The sequence below is a fragment of the Saccopteryx leptura genome, chromosome 4 (genome assembly GCF_036850995.1).
Source record: "Saccopteryx leptura isolate mSacLep1 chromosome 4, mSacLep1_pri_phased_curated, whole genome shotgun sequence".
NCBI classification, from domain to species: Eukaryota; Metazoa; Chordata; class Mammalia; order Chiroptera; family Emballonuridae; genus Saccopteryx; species Saccopteryx leptura.
The window spans coordinates 173894199-173919074 of record NC_089506.1 but is presented as its reverse complement, the minus strand read 5'-3'; the positions used below and the strand labels follow the sequence as shown (position 1 = coordinate 173919074).

General features: G+C 37.3%; 1 protein-coding gene across 1 annotated transcript in view; it reads right to left on the bottom strand.

Moving 5' to 3' along the window:
* Positions 1–24876, bottom strand: part of COMMD10 (COMM domain containing 10) — a 199654-nt gene that overhangs the window by 3376 nt on the left and 171402 nt on the right. Inside the window, exon 6 of the mRNA XM_066382062.1 lies at positions 465–524. Within this exon, the coding sequence (XP_066238159.1) occupies positions 465–524 (60 nt within the window). The remainder of the gene's footprint in view (positions 1–464; positions 525–24876) is intronic.

Below are 24876 nucleotides of genomic sequence, written 5' to 3'. Positions count from 1 at the left end.
GTCGGCCTGGCGTGCGGGGGACCCGGGTTCGATTCCTGGCCAGGGCACATAGGAGAAGCGCCCATTTGCTTCTCCACCCCCCCTCCTTCCTCTCTGTCTCTCTCTTCCCCTCCCGCAGCCGAGGCTCCATTGGAGCAAAGATGGCCCGGGCGCTGGGGATGGCTCCTTGGCCTCTGCCCCAGGCACTAGAGTGGCTCTGGTCGCGGCAGAGCGACGCCCCGGAGGGGCAGAGCATCGCCCCCTGGTGGGCAGAGCATCGCCCCTGGTGGGTGTGCCGGATGGATCCCGGTCTGGCGCATGCGGGAGTCTGTCTGACTGTCTCTCCCTGTTTCCAGCTTAAGAAAAATACAAAAAAAAAAAAAAAAGAATTTAGTTCCACAGTAAGGCATTTAAAAACATTCATTAAATGAAGGAAACATTATGAAAAAACTCCACTACTCGGAAATAATTTTAAAATTATTGACCTTGTTATAGAAATCAAACAACTCCTTGTGACTGAATTCCACAAGAACCTTCTCCAGACTCTGTGAGAAACAAAAAGAAAAAGGAATTTAGTTGAATACAATTTATATTGCATTTTTTTTCTCTCCAGCTAGCCCCCAAATATGCCATATTATTCTCTGAGTGCTTTTAAAGAAATTACTTAGCTGCTCTACTTAACACCATTGTTCCTAGAACTCACAAATGCACTTAATAACACTCCACTTGAGCAAAAGGTTTCAACTCTACAGGGACATCTGTTCTTTAAGTTGACTCCACAAAGGTTAACAAAATATATGCCAGCAGGAGAACAAGTTCATTATCTATTTTTTTCCAAGATAGAGATAATACATGAGATTATATTTCATCTTTCTCAGCAGTCCATTTGAAATCTAGTGAACGCCACTCCATAAAGACACTGGAGGCGGCATATCTGATTGAATCCAGCCAGCCATTAATGCCTCACATCAGCACAGCTGCTGCCTCCGAAAACCTAGCAGTTAGGATCTGAACATGCTGAGACTGCTACCTTTTTGAGTGTACAGACTCAGCAAAAGTTAACAATTAACACAGCAGCTTCAAAGCTGGGACTTAAACATGCTCCTTCCTCTTACCTCACATGCTGTAGAGAAGCCCGGATGATGCTACAGATGCCAAATAACCTTGTGCATGTGAGCATGATGGTGCAGTGAAGTGCAACGTTAACCCAGCCCACTCCAACCCGCTCTGGGTTGATACTGTAAACTGAGGAAACAGGAGTCTCCGAGATTGTTCACACATGTCTATTTTATTTCAGGTGACTTGGGGAAGTAAAAGTAAATGAGAAAATGCCAAGGATGTGCTACCTGCTCTGAAGCAGCATAAACTGAAGAAGTAGAGAATTGTTGCGCACATTGATTCATGCTCTTAATCGGTTGTGGTCATTCCCAGAGTTGTTAATTCTCGTCCTCAAGTCTACGTTGACTTTCTTTGTCTTATCTCTCTTTCTCTCTTTTTAAAGTGATTTTCATTACTATTTACAAAGCCAACATTTTCTGAACAAAGTCCCTCCAGCTACTCCAGGAGAATCAATAGAGCTCTGACACTTCCCTTCTCATGAAGCCTAGCACACAGGATCACATTCCACACCTCAATTCTTCTTAAACACCCATCTAAGTATATATGCTGCTCACAAAAATTATCGCTTCATATGAAGTGATAAAATATCCCCTAATTTTTGCGAGCAGTATATTTAAGTTTTAAAATGAACAAAGAAGCGTATCTTCTTTTTTTTTGTATTTTTCTGAAGTTGGAAACGGGGATGGCAGTCAGACAGACTCCCGCATGTGCCCAACTGGGATCCACCCGGCATGCCCACCAGGGGGCGATGCTCTGCCCATCTGGGGCGTCGCTTTGTTGCAGCCAGACCATTCTAGCGCCTGAGGCAGAGGCCATGGAGCCATCCTCAGCGCCCGAGCCAACTTTGCTCCAATGGAGCCTTGGCTGCGGGAGGGGAAGAGAGAGACAGAGAGGAAGGAGAGGGGGAAGGGTGGGGAAGCAGATGGGTGCCTCTCCTGTGTGCCCTGGCCGGGAATCGAACCCGGGACTCCCACACACCAGGCCGACGCTCTACCACTGAGCCAACCGTCCAGAGCCAAGAAGCGTATCTTCTTTAAAACCTTGTCCCTTAGGAATGATTTAAAACTGAATTTTTCACATTGTATTAGTTGGTTAATCGGCACATATCATTAAACCTCCAAAAGTTGAATCAGCATCACCTCTCAATGCTGTACTTCCTCCCAGCAGTTAAGGGGAGTAGGCCTAGTTTTAACCTAGGGAGAAGCAAGGCAAGTTTGCTCCCTAAGCCAAAAGTCAGGAGATGCTGAAGGGTGAGTAAGTATGTCAACAACTGACCTATTGTACCCTGGAGGTAGCAGCCAAACTAGGTTCCTGTTTTCTGAATTTTACTTTGTTTCAAGGTACTGTTTTCTAAAATGTTGTGGAGATGGAAGCAAGGTAACTTTGAAAATTTACTTCTTAATATAACAATAGCTAAAATAATTTGTGTGTGTATATAAATATAATGACTTGCTTTACTGAAATACTTAGCTCTAAGAGGGAAAAATGATGATGCCTTAAATAAAATATGCAAAGAACCTACACCACCTATGTCTGATATAATCACTGGTAGGTAGTTATTTTCATTTCCCAGTCAACCCACAATGTCTGGGAGAAGACCATGAGGATGGGGGAGACTATGAAAGTGGTTCTACGTGGTTCATGTCTCTGGAGAAATTATCTTTAGAATCCGAGAATCTATGTTTATCCATGGGTTGGCCAAGGGCAGTTTAGAAAGATAAGAGTGAAGGTTAGGATAAGAATAAACATGGAAGGGAAGCTGGTCAGCTCCCCACATTGTCATGATCTGACATGAAACCCCACAGAGTCCAAAATTTTAAATTCAAATTTGGCCTGACCTGTGGTGGCGCAGTGGATAAAGCGTCGACCTGGAAATGCTGAGGTTGCCGGTTCGAAACCCTGGGCTTGCCTGGTCAAGGCACATATGGGAGTTGATGCTTCCAGGTCCTCCCCCCCCCCTCCTCTCTCCCTCTCTCTCTCTCCTCTCTAAAATGAATAAATAAAAAAATTAAAAAAAAATTCAAATTTGGCCTTGTAGGACATCATTAAGGTATCTTATCCAGAAAGGAGTATAGATTCAATTTCATTTTGCAGTTTGGTAGCATTATTTATGATTCTAAAGTTAGACATATAGTCCATGGCCTCCATCTTTACTCTTGCTTCAGGCCTGCAAATAATACAAATGGGGCCGATCACAATCTTTTCTGGGACCACAATATTTTAAGGAGGAAAATATGCTGAGCTTACCTTGAGAATATAATTAGAAAGTCACAAATTTGCTTATTAAACCCAAATCAACTCTCTAACTTTATTGTTTACTCCTTCAAAAATGTACAGAAGGTTCTGTCCAACCAGGAAGCATATTTTCAAACAACTTCCTTTCATTTAATGTCAGGACACCAATCAATAGCAGTCCAGACCCAATAAAGATGTAAGAAAAGCATTGTTTAATGAGAGTTAAATTATTCGTATTTAAGAAGTGCTTCTCTTTGGATTGTCTAGCTCTACATACATCTTCCCATACTTTATATACTCCTGGGCTTTGACCCAACTCATGGTTCATTAGTTTCTTTGTTAAGGGAAGAAGAGGAGCAAATAAATTGAAATCCAAACCCTCCATATCTCAGCTATCAGTAGTAACTCTAACTACAGGCTTTCTGGAAGAAGGTGTAGAAAATCCTGGCTAAAGTAATTTTACAGGCTGAATTTGACAATGGATTTAATTATCTATGTGCTTCCTGTCTATCACTGTCAACAGATAATGAGACTTGACTAGTTGGTCCTATTTTTCCCCCCAAAGAGTCAGAAAGATAGTCTGGTAATAAGACGTAGCCTATTATTTCATACTAAATAAGAGAAATATCTTAGTGGCATAAAACTACAGTTTCAAATTATTAAATGTATTGCCAACTTGTCAATCATATACCAAAAACTATTTTAAACTTGAATTAAATAACTCTTATCTTACGTGGTGAACTCAAGTAAGTACAAATTTTTAATATATGTGTATATATCCCAGATATATCTAAATATATGTATACATACACACACCTTTAGATATTATGGTACTGCACTTTTTACATGGTCAAGTGTCCAATAAAAAAGTTTATAGGCTGGCTGGCTGGCTCGCTCAGTGGTAGAGCATTGACCTGGCATGTGGAAGTCCTGGGTTCGATTCCCGGCCAGGGCACACAGGAGAAGTGCCTATCTGCTTCTCCACCCTTCCCCCACTCTTTCCTCTCTATCTTTCTCTTCACCTCCCGCAGCCAAGGCTCCATTGGAGCAAAGTTGGCCCGGGCGCTGAGGACGGCTCCATGGTCTCTGCCTCAGGCTCTAGAATGGCTCTGGCTGCAATGGAGCAATGCCCTGGATGGGCAGAGCATCGCCCACTGGTGGGTGAGCTGGATGAATCCTGGTTGGGTGCATGTGGGAGTCTGACTGCCTCCCTGCTTCTAACTTTGGAAAAATACAAAAAAAAAAAAAAGTTTTTAAGAACATGACATCCCCATTCTTCCAATAATCAGGTACAAAGGTTATGTTTTATGTTCATATAAGAAAACCTGTATTTTAAGCTAAAATATGTTAAAAAAAGAAATTAATAATTCTAACAGACTTTATATTGTCTTCCAGAGAAATATAATGACTAGATAATTAATACAATTATTTCCAGGAGGATTTTTCTTGTTTATTTAATGGGAGTATCAATAGATACTGCTATTATTTAGCATAACTCATTGGAAACATTTACTAGATTTGGTTAAAAAAAAGCAATTTAATAACAGCTAACTAAGCCAAGATACTGTTATACATATCCTTTTACATAAATACATTTTTTAAACATAAAAATAAAGTCAGTTAATAAGATAGTCTTTTATTTCCTTCTGCTTTGCTGTTATTGTTTTGTTGAAGATAAAGAGGTTGGTTGATTTGTACTGAGTTATCTTCTTTAACTTTCTACTTTTATTTCCCACAAAACCCTCCAAAAACCTGTGCTCCAACCAAACTAGTATATTCAGTATCTCCCACATATCTATACTTCCTCCTGTTTTTGCTCATGTGGTCTATTTTCAGATGAACTGTGATTTTAAATAAGTAAGGTGAAACAAAAGAGCTAAAAGAAAGTATGAGTGAATATCTCTATTACCGTGGTATATATAAAGACTCATTTAAAAAAATATAAAAACATATATACTATGTAATCTTTAGTCTGCATATAAGCTGTTTATAAATATACTAACTGTAAAGAAAATGACTGGTAAGTTAGAATACCTTAGATTTCAGAATTTCCACTCATCAAAACGCATCATTAAAAGAGTTAAAAGGTTAGGCACAGAGATTCATATCCAAATACATAAAAATCCTACAAATCAATGAGACATAACTCAGTTTAAAAATGGACAAGTACATATGTCAAATCATTATATTGTACACCAAAAACAAATACAATGTTATGTCAATTATATCGTCTCCCCAGCTGAGAGAGGTACATACAAGTTGCCCAAGAGTGCCCTGGATTGACAGATTTGCTCTGATTAAGGAAGGGGGGGAGGAAGACAAGAGATTTGAGTAGACACATCACAGAGGAGGATGTCCAAACAGCCAAAAACATAAAATTATATTAGAAATCATACTGCTGCCCTGGCCAATGCCTCAGTGGATAGAGCGTGGGCCTGGCATATGGATGTCCCTGGTTCAATTCCCAGTCAGGGCACACAGAAGAGGTGATCATCTGCTTCTGTCCCCTCCCTCTTCCCCTTCTCTTCCTCTTCCCTTCTCGTAGCCAGTGGCTCAATTGGTTTGAGCGTGGCCCCAGGCACTAAGGATGGTTTGTTGGAGTGCATCAGTCTCAGGTGCTAAAAATAGCTTGGTACTTGAGCACCAGCTCCAGACAGAGTTGCTGGGTGGATCCTGGTAGGGGCACATGTGGGAGTCTACCTCACTGTCTCCTCTCCTCTCACCAACCTCTCACTCCCCCCCAAAAAAACAAACCCATACTGCTGGAAGGGATGAAAATTTGCACAACTATTCTAGAAACTTGTTTGGCAATACTTACTAAAGCTTAAATTATGCACACACCCTATACCCCAGAAATTCACTCCTAAGTAAAATACTGCACTCGACAGAACTGCATACATCTGGACACCATGAGATTAGTACAAGAATATTGTTAAGTAGCATTAATTAAAAGAATCAAAAACTGAAAGAAACCAAAATTTCTTTCAACAAGAGACTACATAAATAAATGGTAGTATAGTAATACAATGAAATGTTATACAGACATTAAAATAAACTACAGTTAAACCAAACAGCATGCATGACTCTCAAAAACTTAATGTTGAGTGACAGAGACAGGAACTGAAGAACACATACTGATTGATTTCATTTATATGAAATTTTTAAATAACAATAACAAAAAAAGATGTTAGAGAAAAAATATTAGGCAGTTTTAAAACTATAAAGTAAAGCAGCAAAGATACTACCAGTAGTGTCAGAATAGCGATCACTGATCACTTCTACGTGACTGAAGAGAAGAGGTAGTAATTGGGAAGAGGCATAAGACAGGCTTCTGAGTTAATGCCAGCAACTGATTTCTTGACCTTAGTATTGGGTAAAAGGTTTTTTGTTTTTTTAAATAACAAATCACTGTCCTCCTTGTTATCTTTGAATATATGTATCCTGATTTATTGATGTCACCCCATTAAAAAAATAAAATTATTATATAAAAAAAACAACAAATCACTGTCCTCTTTTTGTATATGTGTGCTATCTTTGTCCAATAAAAGGATAGCATTGTTATATTATGAAAAGATGCTCAACACCACTTTATACCTCATAGGGAGGGTATATGTTTGTTTGTTTTTTTATGGGGGAAAAAACAAGTGTTTGTGAGAGTGTAGAGAAACTGACATCATCATACATTGCAGTAGTTGTGGAAAAATACTAGCAGTTTCTGAAAAAAGTTAAAACATAGAATTACCAATGGCCCAGCAATTCTGCTCCTGAGTATATACCCAAAAGAACGGAAACATGAGCTCAGACAGATACTGGACACCAATGTTTACAGCAGCTTTTCAACATCGATTTAAGGCAATATGTTGGGAATTTGATGAAAAGATGGCAGAGAAAGCAAGACCATAAGAAATATAGACACGATATTCATAGTGAATTTTTCATATGCTTACTCTTCCATCAAGAATCAGCTTAAGCACTGTTAGATAATCAATTGTGTCTCCCCCAAATTCATATGTTGAAATCCTAACCTTTAGTAGCTGAGAATGTAACTGTACTTGGAGACAGGGTCTTTAAAGAGGTAATTAAGGTAAGATAAGGTCAGGAGGGTGGGCCCTAACTCAATGTCTGGTATCCTCATAAGAAAAGCAGATTAGGATACAGACACACACAGAGGAAAGACCACAGAAAGAAAATACAGGAAGATGGTCATCTTTAAGCCAAAAAAAGAGGCCTTACAAGAAACCCATCTTCAGATCTTAAACTTCTAGCCTCCAAAACTGTGAGGAAATAAATTTCTGTTATTTAAGCTAGGGAGTCTGTGCAGTCCAAGCAAATTAATATAGACCTCATCAGCTTTCCTGGCATGGACAAAGAGGTCTTTACTCTAGGAGCAGTGGAAAGTCACTGGGGAGTTTTCAGTATAAGAAGGATATAAATATATTTTCATATTAATAACTCACTCTGGCTTTTATTTGTAAATGGATTAGAGGTGGACAAACTGGGGATGAAGAAACCAGTTAGCCAGCTACTGAATTAGTTCAGGCAAAAGATCTTATATAATGGCAAAAACGATGAAGAAAAGTGAAAAACTTGAGCTGTGTTTTAGAGGTAGAAGAGGAAGCACTTAGGAACAGATCTGAGTTGGGAAGGAAAGGGGAAGGAATAGAAGGGGTCAAGAATGACTCAGGTTTCTGGCAAGAAAAACTGGATGGATGTAACTGAGATAGGAAACTCCAGAAGAGAAGATTTGAAGGGGAGAATCAAAGTGCAATTCCAGATGTAATTAGCTTGATATCTGTGAGATTTCCCTGAAAATATACGAAATAATTCTGAAAAGCTAGAAAAGAGCTTTAGGTAAAAGATACACATTTGGGAGTTACTGATATATTGATACTTAAAGTTGTGAGAGTAGATGAAATTGCCTTTGGAAAGAAGGCACAGTGAGAAAAGAGGGTAGCTGGCGCTGAACCCTATGGGATACCAATATCTAGGGTAGGTAGGTGTTCCACAAATGAGGAGTATCACGAGATTAACACATTTTCTATGTGGTATATAGTAATGTAGAGTGGGCATTTATTACATGAATCAAAATAATTTGGTAAATTAGTATATAGACAATAAACTGGGTGGCTTACTTTTATTCTGTTGTGTGTTGTTTTTTTTTTAGGGTGGCTTACTTTTAAATGTCTTCAATCTTTCATTTTCCAGTAAAACCCATTAAAGTCACTAATATTATTAAGTAAACATACACAGACTAGAAGATTTCATCTCTCCTGCCCTATACATATAAGATTACAACCTAGAACACATTTAGGAAATTAATTACTTTATTGTCTAAGCTGGTCTCATGCATTAATACCAAACTCAAACTTTCTATATCATATCTAAAAACACTGCAAAGTAAAAATGAAAGTCCAAGATTAACATCCTGCCAGTTTCTTAAAAGAGAAGATATATTTGTACACCTATTCCTTTTTATTTTTAATTTGTAATTCTGTCTATGACTATTTGGATAATGTTGCACATAGCCATTAGCAAAATTTCTGTGGAAATGGAATTTAGTGAGGTCTTCAGAGGGGTCTAACTTGATGAAAGTTGACAGTAAGAATATCCTTTGCTTTCCCATTACTTAGAAATGAGGAACACACATACATTTTCTGAGATAAATGCATTAACTTCTTCACAAATATCCAAGCAGAAACATCCTCTAAATAAACCCGAAAAGAGTTACACCAAATTTACATTGCTTAGCTTTTAAACTTAAATTGTATATCAGAATTAGAAGAAACGATACAATTATCTTTTCACCTAGAAAATTATGAGGATACTAGTAAAAGAAAAACTAATAACTTGTTCTAGTTGAATCTAAAAATACTTTCTTAGGTACTTAAAGAGGGAAGTCTTCTCCTTTTAAGTTACAGGAATAAAGGGCAAATATAAAAATTAAATAATATTTCAACTTCTACTAAATAGATTTATAAAACAAATCACTAGGTTCCATTTATGAAATAAATAAATCTATAGGTTATGTTCTCTATAAATATATATAGTTCATCATATAGTCCAGTATCTTTATTATTTATTGACTTTACCAATTATTTATTATTATTATTATTGTTATTGAGAGAGAGTGAGTGAGAGAGAAAGAGACAGACAGGGACAAACAGACAGAAAAGGAGAGAGATGAGAAGCATCAACTCATAGCTGTGGCACCTTAGTTGTTCATCGATTGCTTTCTCATATGAGCCTTGACCAGCAGGGGTGAGGGGGATTCCAGCCGAGCCGGTGACCTCTTGCTCAAGCCAGCAACCTTGGGCTGTAAGCCAGTGACCTTTGGACTCAAGTCAGTGACCACAGGGTCATGTCTATGATCCCACGTACAAGCTGGCCACCTCACACTCAAGCTGGTGAGCTCATGGTCAAGCTGGATAATTCTGCGCTCAGGCTGGTGACCTCGGGGATTCAAACCGAGTCCTCAGCAGCCCAGGCAGATGCTCTATCCACTGCGCCATACCTGGTCAGGCCAATTATTATTGTTCAAAACACTAGGGATCTACGGTATTTTTCGCTCCATAAGATGCACTTTTTTCTCCCCAAAAGTGGAGGGGAAAATACCCGTGCATCTTATAGAGCAAAAGATATTTAATAAAAAATATTTTATTAAATATTTTACAGACCATTTGGTTAAAAATATTTTTTCTTATTTTCCTCCTTAAAACCCTAGGTGTGGCTTATGGTCAGGTGTGTCTTATGGAGCAAAAAATACGGTAATTTAAGCTCCCATCATAGACTGAAAAGACCATAAAACTCTACTCATGCATACAAGCATTAGTCATTTCTATCACCCATAATATTCAGTCAATGATAAAAACATAAATAAACCATGGGGAGGAATATACTCAACCAAAGAAAGGTCTTTCTCTATGGTAGGTAGATTGCCCTTTCTAGCTAAGCTCCTGACATAGGAGAATGTACATGGGATAGTAGGAAGGAAGGGATCCTCGCCCATCTGTCGCATCAATGGAATCAATCCTGGCAACCAAAGGGGTAACAGATGTTATAATCAGCTCTGATTCCGAAGGGGCCAGCGTAAGCATTCTGGTAAAGGGTAAGAGCAAATTTCCACTCTTCTGTGAGGCAGCTTGACTACATGATTTCCCAAGTTTCTTTTCAATTCTATGACTTGAGGATGTTGAAAGGCATACCTACATAAGAAAATTAAACTGGTGAACTGAAGCAGTTAAGAGAACCACACCTCGCCAGTGAGAAAGAGCTTTTGCAATAACCTAGTTCAAACCTCTTGTTTAATAGACGAGGGAGCTGGTCCCACGAAGATGAACTAACTCACAGAAAGTATACAGCGGTGGGACTTGTTACTGTTCTTTCCACTTTGTTAGCATGGTAACCCAAGAGAAAACAGCACTTTCACCTACATATCAAGCTGATTTATAAAAAAATTTGCACAATTATTTTCCTTCTCTAACTCATTTTATACAGAAATACAAAAAAGCTATGCTGAGGATAAATATTTTGATAAATATGGCTGATGAGATGCCAAGCTGTCTTAAGTAATAGAGGTATACTGTGAAATTGAAGTCTTCAATTTCTCAAAATATTTCAGAAAAAAAATAAGCAAATCTCTTCGTCTTGGTTGCATTAGTTTTAAAAAAAACCACTGTGAAAATTTCACAATAGTTGACACAACACCACTGCCATGTTGAAAATTCTAATTATAAACAAACAAAACTATATTAGCCCAATGAATGTACCATGTACAGAAATAATCACTTTCACCAGAATCTGGGACTGACTTCTCTTTCCCTGTCAAACCCCATGACTCCAGCAGCCTTCAAAACCTGATGGGCGTGGATGGTCCTGCTGTTTGAGGAGGGCAGCGAGCAAGCTGAAAAATTTTGATAAAAGTTACAAAAGGGCATTTGCCACAAATAAATGGAATACAATAAAAAAGGGCACTTCCTAGGGTTAGTTAAACCAACCAAATAATTTTTCAATCTTGGGAAAGTACAGTTTGAAAAAATGCCTATCTATTTAAGAATATAGCCAGTATACAAATAGGAAAAACAAATTTCAAGATTATTTACATGGCACTAAAGACTTCCAAAATCTGGCCTATGGCCACTCCCTACAGCCTCCACTTCCAGCATCCTCCTAATCCACTGTATGCACCAGCTCAACAGGATGCCTTGCATACTGCCTTTTGGGGTTTTGCTCATGTCATTGCCTGGGTTTTCTCTCCTAGCGGGGCTCCCAACTGCTCTTAAGAGTGCATGTACATACACATGTGTACATGTACCAGCTATTTCATTTGGCCAGATCCTAACACTCACTTTAGTTGGTGCCATGCACCCTATGCATATCTCTATCATTGCCTTTCCCAACTGCACTGTATAGAATTACAAACCTCTGTACCAAGGGGAGAGGCTGCGCTTTATTTTCATTATGTAGTCCAATAGCCTAGTATGGTACCTAATCTTAGTGCTTAATAACTGTAAGTTTATTGAGCTTAATTTTAAGGAAAGGAAGTTGCTAAATTTAAACATGCTTTTGCCCCCATATGGGGAAAATACTATATAGGGAGAGAATTAGAATAAATAGACTTGGTGACACTATTTCCCAAATTATCCTATAGCATTTGCCCCAATGATGACAGTAGTCCTGTAGTTCTCATAACTCTTGTTTACTCAGTAAATATGTGGGCCTAAATATCCGAGTAACTAAACTCCAAGTACTGACTCCTTGGTTAGCTTAAAAGATGGCTTCTTACACTCGAAGGTTCCTGCATCAAGGTGGTGAAAGCAGATTTGTGGTTTTGAACATTTTTAGTTACAAGACAATAGTTTTGACTGTCAATAGAACAACAAAGTATTTTTGACCAGAAACTTTTATTCAATATAAAAATTGTGTAAAACTGTTCATGAAATATAGTCACTAAATGTGTAATCAGATGTATCTACTTTGGTTGTTAAAACATATAACCCTTTATTTCTATATGACATTTCCATTCTAGCTAAAATATTACTTTGTTCTTATAGAGACAATACAATGTGTTTAGCAGTCATATCATCACTGTATTTTCTGTCCTTTAAAAATTACAATGTTCTATGCATGAGCAGATCAAAAATTTGGAGCCAATCAAAATGTACCTCCTATAGTATTCATTAACTGTAATTTATTATGTGTATGCTGATATGTCATTATGATTTTCAGCTTTGGTATTGAAATATTTAGCTATGGTTGCTGAATATAATCAGCAAGATGGAAGGTTTTGAATATGATTACATGAAGCTCCTTAAATATAGTGAGAAATTATGTTAAGAATAGCAATGACAGCTGAAAAATGGAGCTTTTTTCTGTAATAAATATTATAGGTGATGCTATCTGTTTCTGGAAATCATACTTTATTCTAATTATAAGGACTTATCTGATTATTGAAGCATTATCATTACAGATTTAGAATAGCTGCATTACTCAACTTTTCAAAACGTGTGTTAGTATCCTAGCTGTGGAATTCTAGGTAAAACTACAGACACGAAATTGAAACCATATTGTGTTTCCAGTGTGTACAGTTTTAATGACTATGAGAGCTCAATGCCGTTTGTTCATAAAATCACTTGATTGCATTCATACACAAAAATTTGGATAATCTGTGTGTGCTTTCAAGAGCTACTATATATTCTGCATGCTAAATTAAATAACCTACTATAATTCTCAGTGTTCAGAAAAAGGAAATTAAAAACATAGTTTAATTTTTTTCTATTTTGTGCTGTCGTGTCAGTGTTCAAGGAAAAGAGGATCAATATGTACACCTAAATGAGCATTAATTTCTTAATTTAGTTACAATTTACACTTCTAAGCTAATGGGAAGCTCTGTTTCTATAAAATAAAAAGTGTAAGTTTAACATTTGCTTCATGTTACGAAGGGTACTGAGTTTATCACATAAGGGGACACCGACGATTTATTGTTAACCTGCAATATAATACTGAAACACCCCCTATTTTACTCTCAACACATCTGGACCCAAAGTCTGAAAGACAGGCCGGTACAGTAAGCAATTTGATTACGGGTTTAATTTAAGGCAGTGACTGTCTAGAAGAAATTGTTAACCTGTCATCATGTTGTGTCATTACGAATTTTTAACTTGAAATGGTGACAGTTAATGACTGAGCTCATTCTTCCATCAACAATTGATAGTTACCTGCTAATGTAATTAATGGATTATAATTTGCAAAATCATCTTGAAATCATCAAATGAATTAATAATGCATATTCTAAAAATGAAATGGTTCTAAATATGTTGATTTTAAAAAATAATTTTGCATATAACAGGAGTTCACAAATAAGGTTTTTATTTTACATTTGAAATACAGTGTTTAAGGATATTACTATGAATTCAACACAGAATACTGGCAGATAGTATAGTCTGCACTATGGTACTTGAGTAAATTGTGGAGCATGGGTTTTATTTATTTATTTATTTTTGTGTGACAGAGACAGAGAGAGGGACAGACAGACTGGAAGGGAGAGAGATGAGAAGCATCAATTCTTCGTTGCAGCACCTTAGTTTCTCATTGATTGCTTTCTCATCTGTGCTTTGACTGGGGGCTACAGTAGAGCGAGTGACCCCTTGCTCAAGCCAGCGACCTTGGGCTCAAGCTGGTGAGCCTTGTTCAAATTAGATGACCCCACGCTCAAACTGGCGACCTCAGGGTTTTGAACCTGGGTCCTCTGTGTCCTAGTCCAACGCTCCATCCACTGTGCCATTGCCTGGTCAGGCGCATGGATTTTATTTTAAATGAGGAAAAACAATAACATTGGAGAATTTAATAAGTTTTAAAACAGATTTATAGAGATACTATAATATACCATGCAACTCACCCATTTAAAGTGTATAATTCAATGGTTTTTCGTATATGCACAGAATTGTATAAGTATCACTACAATGAATTTTCGAGCATTTTCATCACCCTCAAAAGAAACCCCATACCTTTTAGCTACCAACCCTCCTCACCTGCTTTGCTCCCTGCACCCTCCACTGTCCTAGGCAACCAGCAATATACTTTCTGTGCCTAAAAATTTGCCTATTCTGGAAACAGTATAAATTTTAAACAGCTCTCTAATGCACGCCATTATTGAAGGAATGAGCTATAAAAAAAGTGGAGCTCAGCAAACACAAAAATTGAGGAATGCGGCCCTGGCCGGTTGGCTCAGCGGTAGAGCGTTGGCCTGGCGTGCGGGGGACCCGGGTTCGATTCCCGGCCAGGGCACACAGGAGAAGCGCCCATTTGCTTCTCCACCCCCCCCCTTCCTCTCTGTCTCTCTCTTCCCCTCCCGCAGCCAAGGCTCCATTGGAGCAAAGATGGCCCGGGTGCTGGGGATGGCTCCTTAGCCTCTGCCCCAGGCGCTAGAGTGGCTCTGGTCGCGGCAGAGCGACGCCCCGGAGGGGCAGAGCATCGCCCCCTGGTGGGCAGAGCGTCGCCCCTGGTGGGCATGCCGGGTGGATGCCGGTCGGGCGCATGCGGGAGTCTGTCTGTCTCTCCCCGTTTCCAGCTTCAGAAAAATACAAAAATAAAAAATAAAAAGTAAAAAATTGAGGAATGCCATGAGAAGTAGAGTGAAAACTGGAAAAGTGCTATCTTGGACCCAAAGGAAAGATAGAGTTTTAAGTAGGAAAGGGTGCTTCAAGTGTCAAGGACTCCCAAGAAGCTAGAGACAAGGACTAATACATTTTCACTTTAGATTCAACAACAAGGAGAACATAACTGACATTGACAGAGGGCACTTTGTGGATTGGTGGGGAGAAGCCAACCCCAGTTGACTAGAGGTGTGAACATAAAGTGAGGAAGTTAAATAAATGTAGACTAGGAACTGGCGAACTAGAGCCCACCGGCCAATTCTGGCTTGCTGTCAGTTTGTAAACAAAGGTTTATCGGAACACAGCAACACTCATTTGTTTATGTACTGTCTATGGCTGCTCTTCTGTTACAACAGCAGTGTGGTAATGCCTATAAGCTTAAAATATTTATTATTTGGTCCTCAGCAGAAAAAACTTTACCAACCTCTACTGTAGACAAATGTCTTAAATTACTAGTTCTATTTAACAAAAGTGACCTTATAATAAGCTTCCATATTCCAAATTATGTTCACTATAGCCAGTTAAGAAGGACCTGTTGTTTACATGTAAGTGGAAGTAAGTAAAATCAGCTGTGTTGAATACAGTGCAGTTACTCATCTCAAGGTTGAAATTTCAGACCCGCTTTAGAAATGGAATACATCACTTAGCAGCTCTTATTTATATAAATTTTCAAACATTAGTAAAGTCTTACATCATGCAAATTTCTTTAAGAGAACACAAATGTGATTTAAAAATTGATATTACAAAATAAAATTTGCCTCAAGTTTTACCTCTTCTCTAAAGTTTATTAATAATAAGTTCTGTTTTCAATGATTAGTTCCAAGTATTTTATTTTAATGAGTCATATATTCATATAAAGTTCATAAAAATTTTGTCAGTTGTAAAACTTCAGTTTATCTGTATTATAAATAAGCCAAAGATCTGAATCAGAAACATTAAGACTGAACTGTTTAGCTTTTGCTTATGTGCATTTCCCTGGAATGACTCATAACATAATAAAGCTACGCAATTTGGTTTAATATTTTGTATCTGCTGATGATTAGAGAGGCTAAATGCCTCGCTAGCCTAGTCATTAATATTAATGAGTTTTGCGACCTATGCCAACTTAATAAAATAAACCTTTAAATTTCTTATTAAGAAGTCTCAATAATAATCTGAACTTCAAATTACGTTATAAAATTTTTTTTAGTGCTAAAAAATAAACAAGGGTTTCAAAGGCATTTCCTATCTTGTAAAGGCCAAAAAAAAAAAAAAATTGACAAAATGGTAAAAGCATCTATCAAATATTTTTTGGTTACAGGTCACATCGGATTTTGAAATCATAGATCCATAGATTATGGAATTAAGACATAGATTATTCCATAGTTGAATGAAATACAATATGAGAACAGGTTATAGCTATTTAACCCCAAAGTGATTACAAGTAATTTTTACTTTCAGGTCAGATCTGAGTTAACAAATACAAAATTGATAAGGTTGGTGGAATCTCCCCACACAGTTGTGAAAAATTACTCATTTGTGTCATAAAGTTGGAAAAAGTCAAGGATGTTTTAAAAACAATGTTGTTTTGAAGCAGTAGTATTTAAGGTGGGGTAAAATACTGGTGTAAGGGATTCTCTTATATTTTTATAAAGAGACTGGCTTAAATAACAGTTTGCAGAAACTCGTAGAAGCCGCCAAGGACTATGTTGCACATCAGAACTCTTCCAAATACACAGACTTCTTGTAGATGGGCCAGACTTAATTAACATGAGAATTATTAGTAACAGAGCTTCTTAGAGGTTGATCTTCCACGTGGTGGCTTAGGAGTAACAACCATCTTATTGGTCACGATCTCAGTTTGGTCTTGATTTGGAATGTTAACCCAGATCATGCAGAGGGCTGATGTTTATGTGGTGAGAACCAGATCTGTGATAGGTGGTAAGGTATACAACTTGCCCTGAGCAGGGTGGGAAATACACCCTAACTTTCATGTGGAAATGCTTACCAAAAGGATCATATAAAGAAGCAGCATCACCCCTCCTGTCCTTTCCACACCCACCCCATGCTGCCACCCATCCGACCACTTATTTCTCCAAATTGGAATGCTTAGTTTGCTTACATTCTTTTTATTCAGTTTTATCATTCTCTAGATTATTTTAATTTCAGATGCCCAACTCAGTTTTGAAAGTGTCACTCATTAGGTTGCTCTTCTACTAAAAATAGTCAACATCTCCCCAACAATTAAAGTTCCATCTCTTTAGCCTAGAAGTCAAAGCTTTCTATATACTAGTTCTAGTCTACCTTTTATTTTTATTTTTTTCTTCTTTTCCAAGTGAGAGGAGAGGAGATGCTGCATCCCAAGCAGGATCCACCTAGCAACACCCATCTGTAGCTGATACTCTGCACAGCTGGGCCAAGATCGCAACCAAGCTATTTTTAGCACTTGAAGCAGAGGCTACAGAGAGCCATCCTCAGTGCCTGAGGCCCATGGCTCAATTCAATTGAGCCAGGGCTGTGGGAGGGGGAGAAAGAGAGAGAGAGAGAGAAGGGGGAGGGGTGGAGAAGCAGATGGTTGCTTCTCCTTTGTGCCCTGAGTGGGAATTGAACCCAGGACATCCACATGCCGGGCCGATGTTCTATCGCTAAGCCAGATGGCCAGAGCCCCTTTTATTTTTTAATTATAAAATATTTAAAATATTAAAATGGCAGCAACTAATGTAACAGGTATTCATGTAACCCAATACATATTTATAACTCATATTAACATTTGCCTTTAAAGAATACAATTAAAATCTGTCCGTATTCATCCCATTTCCTCCCCCTTTAGCAGAATAAAGATTTGCTGGAAATAAAAATATAGAGTAGGAAATCAGAGACAATGACTCAAAAATATAATGATTAAATATACCAAAATTAGAATAATTTTTAAATGCTACTCATTTTAATCTTAGACTGGAAAGTTGAAAATAACAATGAAATGGTAATTAATACCTCTTTTACCTTCATTTCAAATTTTTGCTAGAGGTAAAATTAGACCTAGTCTTTGGACACAGGATTTGAATGTTCAGAAATGGGGTAAGAGTATTTAGTCATTTTCCTACCTCCATCCCCTTTTCCTCTAACAAAAGGTAGAGAAGCATGACAAGGCATATTTCAGAAGGGAAGAAAACCAATTATCTTCTTCAACAATTATATATATGCAAATGGAGATGTCTCACAATCTAAGCAATCAAAATAATTGACAAAAATCATTTCTCAATATAGACTTATATTCATGGAAAAGCTGGGGAGACATGCTTAAGAAGAAGCCAAAATATCTGAAAAAGATCAGCATGATATTTAAATGGTGTTTTTAGATAAAGGTAAGAAATAACGCTAAAATTAAAAATATAGCTTATTATATAAAACCATAAAAATTAACATGAAAATACCTGAAAAAAGGTATCAGACAAAAATATAGCTCAGATTAACCCAATTTTCTCTTACACTGAATAAAATTTTTCATTTTATTTACAGCCTGAAATTCAAAGGTCAACACAACCTATGAAGTAAAATGTTCAAGTCAAAGGAGAAATCAGAGTCTGCATAATGACCTTGGTATAACTGGGTTTGCAAATTGGGTCGGTGAATGACAGGTTGGTGGGTAGCCCAAGATTTCTCCAAGTATATCAGCTTTCCCCTGACAGGTTTGGTAGGAAATCTTTCCTCTAGAAATACTATGTTCAGAGAACACTATTTCATTACTTTGAAATAAGGCATTCCCATGTAACCATTCACATCACAGTAAAAATGAAATTTTGTTGTCAGTTAAACTCTCCTTAATGTTGTACTTTAAATATTGACAGGTTATGGCATGAGACTTAAATTAAAGAGTGTAATTAGGAATAGTTCTTTAGAAGGTAGGTTTCTTTTTGTTACATCAACTCAAACCTATAATATTTATCGATAGTTCAGCTACAGATAATGTGTTCTAAGATTAGATACAAAACATTAAAATCTGTAAAATATTTTAGAACATCTTTACAAGAAAGTAATCTTAATTCTTAAGACCTTGGCCCGATTCTAGTTGGGATAATTGCTTTCCAATGAAGTTCTCTCTTATAGCTAAAAAAAAAAAAAGGAACAACTCAATTTAAAAATCATATCTAATTTGCCTCTATAATTTACTGATACCACAAAAATGATGTAAGGTTTCCAATTTTAAATGAAAACATATGCAATACAGTATACTGAAGGATCTGCATAAGCACAAAGATTTTTCTTTTCCGTATTTCAAATTAACTTTGGCCATTCTAGTTTCATTAGTTACAGAAGAAAATATATTTTAAATACTTTTTAAAATTTTTTATTAATTTTACTTTATTGTGTTAACATAGATTCAAGTGTCCTATTGAATATAACTCCCTCCCCCTAACTCCCTCTGCCTTTCCCTCTGGGATTTGCTGTCCTGTTATCTGTATCTCTGTGTTATGTATATATAATTTCACTAATCCCTTCATCTTCTCTGATCTCATCCCCTCAAAAAACATATTTTAAATATTTGATGCAATTCCTAAATATGTTCCCTGTTCAAGTTTTACAAAGTCTTAAGGTAACTCTTCTCTTCACTCTTCAAAATCTGTTCATGAGTTTAGACCCTTCGAAGATTCTTCATTTCTCGCAGAAGTTCAAATACCCTAGGTTGCCACTTCAATCCTTCCACAATTCAAGTTGAATTATTTCCTCTCTACCACCTCACCAAGAATGATAAACAAATATGCTAATTACTACCCTTAAAGATTTCTATATTTTCTCAAAACAATGCCTTTATTTCCACTGCCCCTTCAATAAGAATATACTCCTCTATCTTCCACATGGCAAAACCATGCCATTCTTCAAGGGTCAGCTGAAACACTTCTTCCATGAGGCCTTCCCCTGTCTCCCAAAGGAACGCCTTGCTCCTTCTCAGAGAGCGGTGCAGCTCCTGACACATTCTCCCTTGTGCTGCTTTTTACCTTGAATGTATCATCACTTTTCTGATACAGTTATTTTCAACCTTTTTTTATCTCATGGCACACATAAACTAATTACTAAAATTCTGTGGCACATGGCCCTGCTAGATAGCTCAGTTAGTTAGAGCATTGTCTTGATGTGCCAAGGTTGTGGGTTTGATTCCCTGTCAGGTCACATATGACAATCAACCAATAAATGCATGAATAAATGAAACAACAAATCAATATTTCTCTCTTTGTCCCCATTCCTCTCTCTCTAAAATCAATCAAAAATTTTTTTAAAAATCAAATTAAAATTCTGTGGCACATCAAAAAATATTTTTTGCCATTCTGACAAAACAATAGGTATAATTTTTAAATTCATTTTAGAGAAGAAAAAGAGAAGAAGAGAGGGAGAAAAGGAGAGAGAGAGAGAGAGAGAGAGAGAGAGAAGTGGGGAGAGCAGGAAGCATCAACTCCCATGTGCTTTGACCAGGAAAGCCCAGGGTTTCGGACTGGCGACCTCAGCATTCCAGGTTGATGCTTTATCTATTGCGCTACCACAGGTCAGGCATAGGTATAATTTTGATTCAATTCATTTACACCGATAGCCATGGTGTTGACTGTTGTCATTTTTTTATTTGACAATCTAAGGGAAAAGAGGTCAGTGCCCCTGACTAAATAGTCAGGTATCAAATGTTTTAAAAATGCTTGCAGCACACTGGTTGAAATTTGTGGTTCTAGTAGAAAGAAAACTTCTTTAGGGTAAAATCTTGTCTTCGTTTTAGTTTAGCATAGTGGCTAAGAGAGAGAACTGTGATGTCAAATTGCTTGTGTTTTGTCTTGAGCAAATCGAAATGTGCCAAGCCTCAGTTTCCTCATTTGTAACATGGGGATAATAACAGCACCTACCTGACAGGGTATGAGGATTAAATACATATTCTATGTGGAGGTACTTAGGCTAGTGGCATGGTCTAGCATTCAAGAAGTAATCAATGATTGCAAGTGTGTGCAATCATTACCATCTTCATCATCATTTTTATGCTCCACATGTACCTAGCCAAGGGACCTGAATATACTAAATGTTTAATACATGCTTGCTAAGAGGAGTAGAATTTCTTTTGGCTTTCAAATTGAGTGGAAAATAAAGGTACATGTAATATGCTGAGAGAAAAAACAAAAACAAAAAAATATGTTTTAAATAAGCAGAAATAAGCAGTAACTAGATAAACAATTACATTCACAGAATTTTATAAATGTCCAAATAAATTACTTTTTGGAAAGGATATAACATCAGTGCTTGAATATAATCTAAATATGAATACAATTCTGAAAGCTATTTTGATACCAATATACAATAGATTGTCTGAGAGGCCCTTTATATATATAATAAAGGTCAGTTTCAATAGCATGAAAAATCCTGACTTTCAGGGAGAGTAAAAAAAGAAAAAAGCCAGTATGCAAAATATTATATTCTAGGCAGGATATTATGATATATTCTAGCATGTAGAGGGTTGGGTTCTTTTCCTATATGACATTGCTTCTTATTAAAATAACAACTTCCAGCTATTTTTAAATGTAATATCTTTTGAAGACAAACCACCAAATAATGCAAAACTGTTACTGCATTGTGAAACCGATGAAATGTCATTAACAGAATGAGTCTAAGAGGTTCACTTTCACTGGTGAATTAGTCTAGAGGTTAAGCTTTAATGTTATTACCAAAAAGATTTCACTATCTGTTGCATGAACACATGAAAACAAAGTGAAATACCAAGTACTCTGAATATAGTCAGTATCAGAGATTTTCAGGACATGAACTTACTTTTGGTAAGCATTATATGCCATTTATATATTATAATATAGTGTTGCTTCAAAGAAGTCAATACTATTCTTTTTTATATTTTTTATTAAAATTTTTTTTTTTAATTTTAGGGAGAGGAGGGGAGGCAGAAACAGACTCCCGCATGCACCTGGACCACGATCCACCTAGCAAACCCACTAGGGGGCGATGCTCTGCCCTTCTGGGGCCCTTGCTCTGTTGCAACTGGAAACATTTTTCAGCACCTGAGAAAGAGGCTGTGGAGGCCAGGGCTCGAGGGCCCAGGGCCAGCTTGCTCTAATAGAGCATGGCTGCAGGAGAGGAGAAGAAAGAGAAACAAGAGGGGGAAGGGTGGAAAAGCAGATGGGTACTTCTCCTGTGTGCCCTGACCGAGAATCAAACCCAGGATGTCCACACACTGGGCTGACGCACTACCACTGAGCCAACTGGCCAGGGTCAGTATATACTATTCTTAATGGCAAGGCACATAAATGATGTCTTTGACTAAATGAACTGACAAAACTTTGCATTTAGATGACACCTATGTTCAAAGTGGCTCAAGACATTTTGACAAACCTGACAGAAACGGTATCTCTCTCCATCAAGATTTTAACTAGGAAAAATCCATGCTAAGAAGGGCAAGTGGAAAACTGGCACTATGATGCGGGATTCACGCCCAACAAGCATAAAGAAGACTATAGTGCTGCGTGTGTTATGTCAACAGGTGGACCTCAAAACTGTAGCCTTCTATTTTCAAATTAAGCCTTGATTTGTCCTTTACATGGCATTGTAGTTAATGCCTCCATCTTCTGAAGAGAAAGGAGACTGAGAATTATAGAAAATTGAATCTTTGCATGCTAAGTGCTGTCGTGGAGGTAACAGTAATATTAAGTGCTGTGAAATGAATTGTCGAACGACAGAGCTAGATGTTACTGAAAGGATATTCTGACTAGCTGAACTTTACTTAAACAGTAATTTTTGTTAGTACTGAAGGGAATGAACTAAAATATTAAACAGTTTTATGGCTTCATAAATACATTGAAAATTTTACCTAAATTACAGTTGAATATACCTGCAAAATAAAACTTCCTTCTTCCCCCAGCTCCATGTTCTGCACTTTAATCACTAGGACTCACTGAAGGAAAATGAACATCTTAGAGAAAGCAGAGCTAGGTGGATCCTCTATGGCAAGATGTAGTTGGAGCCGGGAACATTCTGACTTGATTTAGGGGGCACACTATAAGTTAAAGGCTCTGAAGCTCTGGCACCTTAAACACCAGGGTACAGGTTCACACTCTAAACAAAGTCCAGCTTTCTCCAACTCTTAGTCTTCCAGGAAGTATGGTTTGCTGCAATTTAAATACATCTTAGTGCTTTAAAGGGCAACAATAAGAAATCTATCCATAACATGTATTAAACTCCCACTCTGTTGAGAATTACATGAAATGATATTTGGAAAGTTTTGAGGGATGTAGAAATTTTAACAAAATAGGAAAATGTAGGCCACATGAAAATATAAAAACCTTAGACTCAAAAATCTAAACTCAGAAAAAAGCAAGCAGAAACATCAATTTTAAAAGAAGTATTAGCATCTAGAGATTCAAAGCTCTTGAGTCAACTGCCTGTGTTTGAATCCTGGTACCACCAGTTACTGGTTGTATGGCTTCACATAAATTAATTAATCTCTCTGTTCCTCACTTTCCTTATCTGTGAGTGGAAATAATAAAGTAATTTATCTCAGGATTGTAGTGAGGATCATATGATATGTAAAGTGCTTTTAATAGTGAATGATACAATGTAAGTGTTCAGTAAATATTAGCTAATTTTATTATAAAACTAAGAAAAAAATACTTCTAAAGCCCAAACATTAAGAATGGCTGGCTAGTAATATCAGAGACTAACAAAAGATATAGGAAAACACAGACAGAATGAAAGCACTGAGTCTACTGGTAAATCTTAAATAAGAACGATTTAAGTTGATAAAGATAAAAGTCAGACATTAAAATTAGTGTTGGTTGACAGGAATGAGGAAGGCAGAGATCCATACATATGCAAAGGTTGCAAAATAAAAATGAAAAGTTGAATGAAAAAAAAAGGGGGCAGGAGCGAGGTACTTTGGTCAGTAATAACCAAAAAGATGTCAAAAAACTAAATTGAAGCCTGACCAGGCAGTGGCACAGTGGATAGAGCGTTGGACTGGGATGCGGAGGACCCAGGTTCGAGACCCCGAGGTCGCCAGCTTGAGCGCAGGCTCATCTGGTTTAAGCAAAGCTTACCAGCTTGGACCCAAGGTCGCTGGCTTGAACAAGGAGTTACTCGGTCTGCTGAAAGCCCGCGGTCAAGGCACATATGAGAAAGCAATCAATGAACAACTAAGGTGTTGCAATGAAAAACTGATAATTGATGCTTCTCATCTCTCTGTTTCTGTCTGTCTGTCCCTATCTATCCCTCTCTCTGACTCTGTCTCTGTAAAAAAAAACTAAATTGAAAACTTTGGGTCATGATAACATATTTTTGGAAGTACCCAGCTGTACTAATCAGTTTGACAAAAGAACCTTGTTAATATATGAAAAGATACATGTCAGCATCACACTAACCTTATTAAAAAATAAAAATGAAGTAAGAAACACCACCATCCTCTCACCCTCCCCAGTAACAATCAAGAACATCTTCCAAATACTTGTAGAAGAACTACTTAGGATTACTCTGGCAAAGTTAGTAAAACCTTAAAAGGATAAAGCAATTGTCACATCAAGATTTTCAGATGCAGTATCTCCATGGGTACACCTCTGATTTCTGATTGCATCCAACTTTTCTGTTTCAAACATTATAATCAACTTCTTTTTAATCAAAACTAGTCATACTGGAAAATTAGGTAGTACTGAGAAATGTATTTCATTACAGTAGTTTTCTTTTTAAGTGTGTTTTTAATCAGTTTTGGATGCAGGTGCACCTTTAAAAGAAAAGCAACAAATTTCCATGGAATACTGATATATCTAAAGTAGGAACTGGTGTTGCTAGGAAAAAGTAAAAGACAAGAATGAAATAAAATTTTGTATGTCTCCATGAGGCAGTTCATGTACAAAGCCATCTTACTGATTTGATACTAATTTCTTTT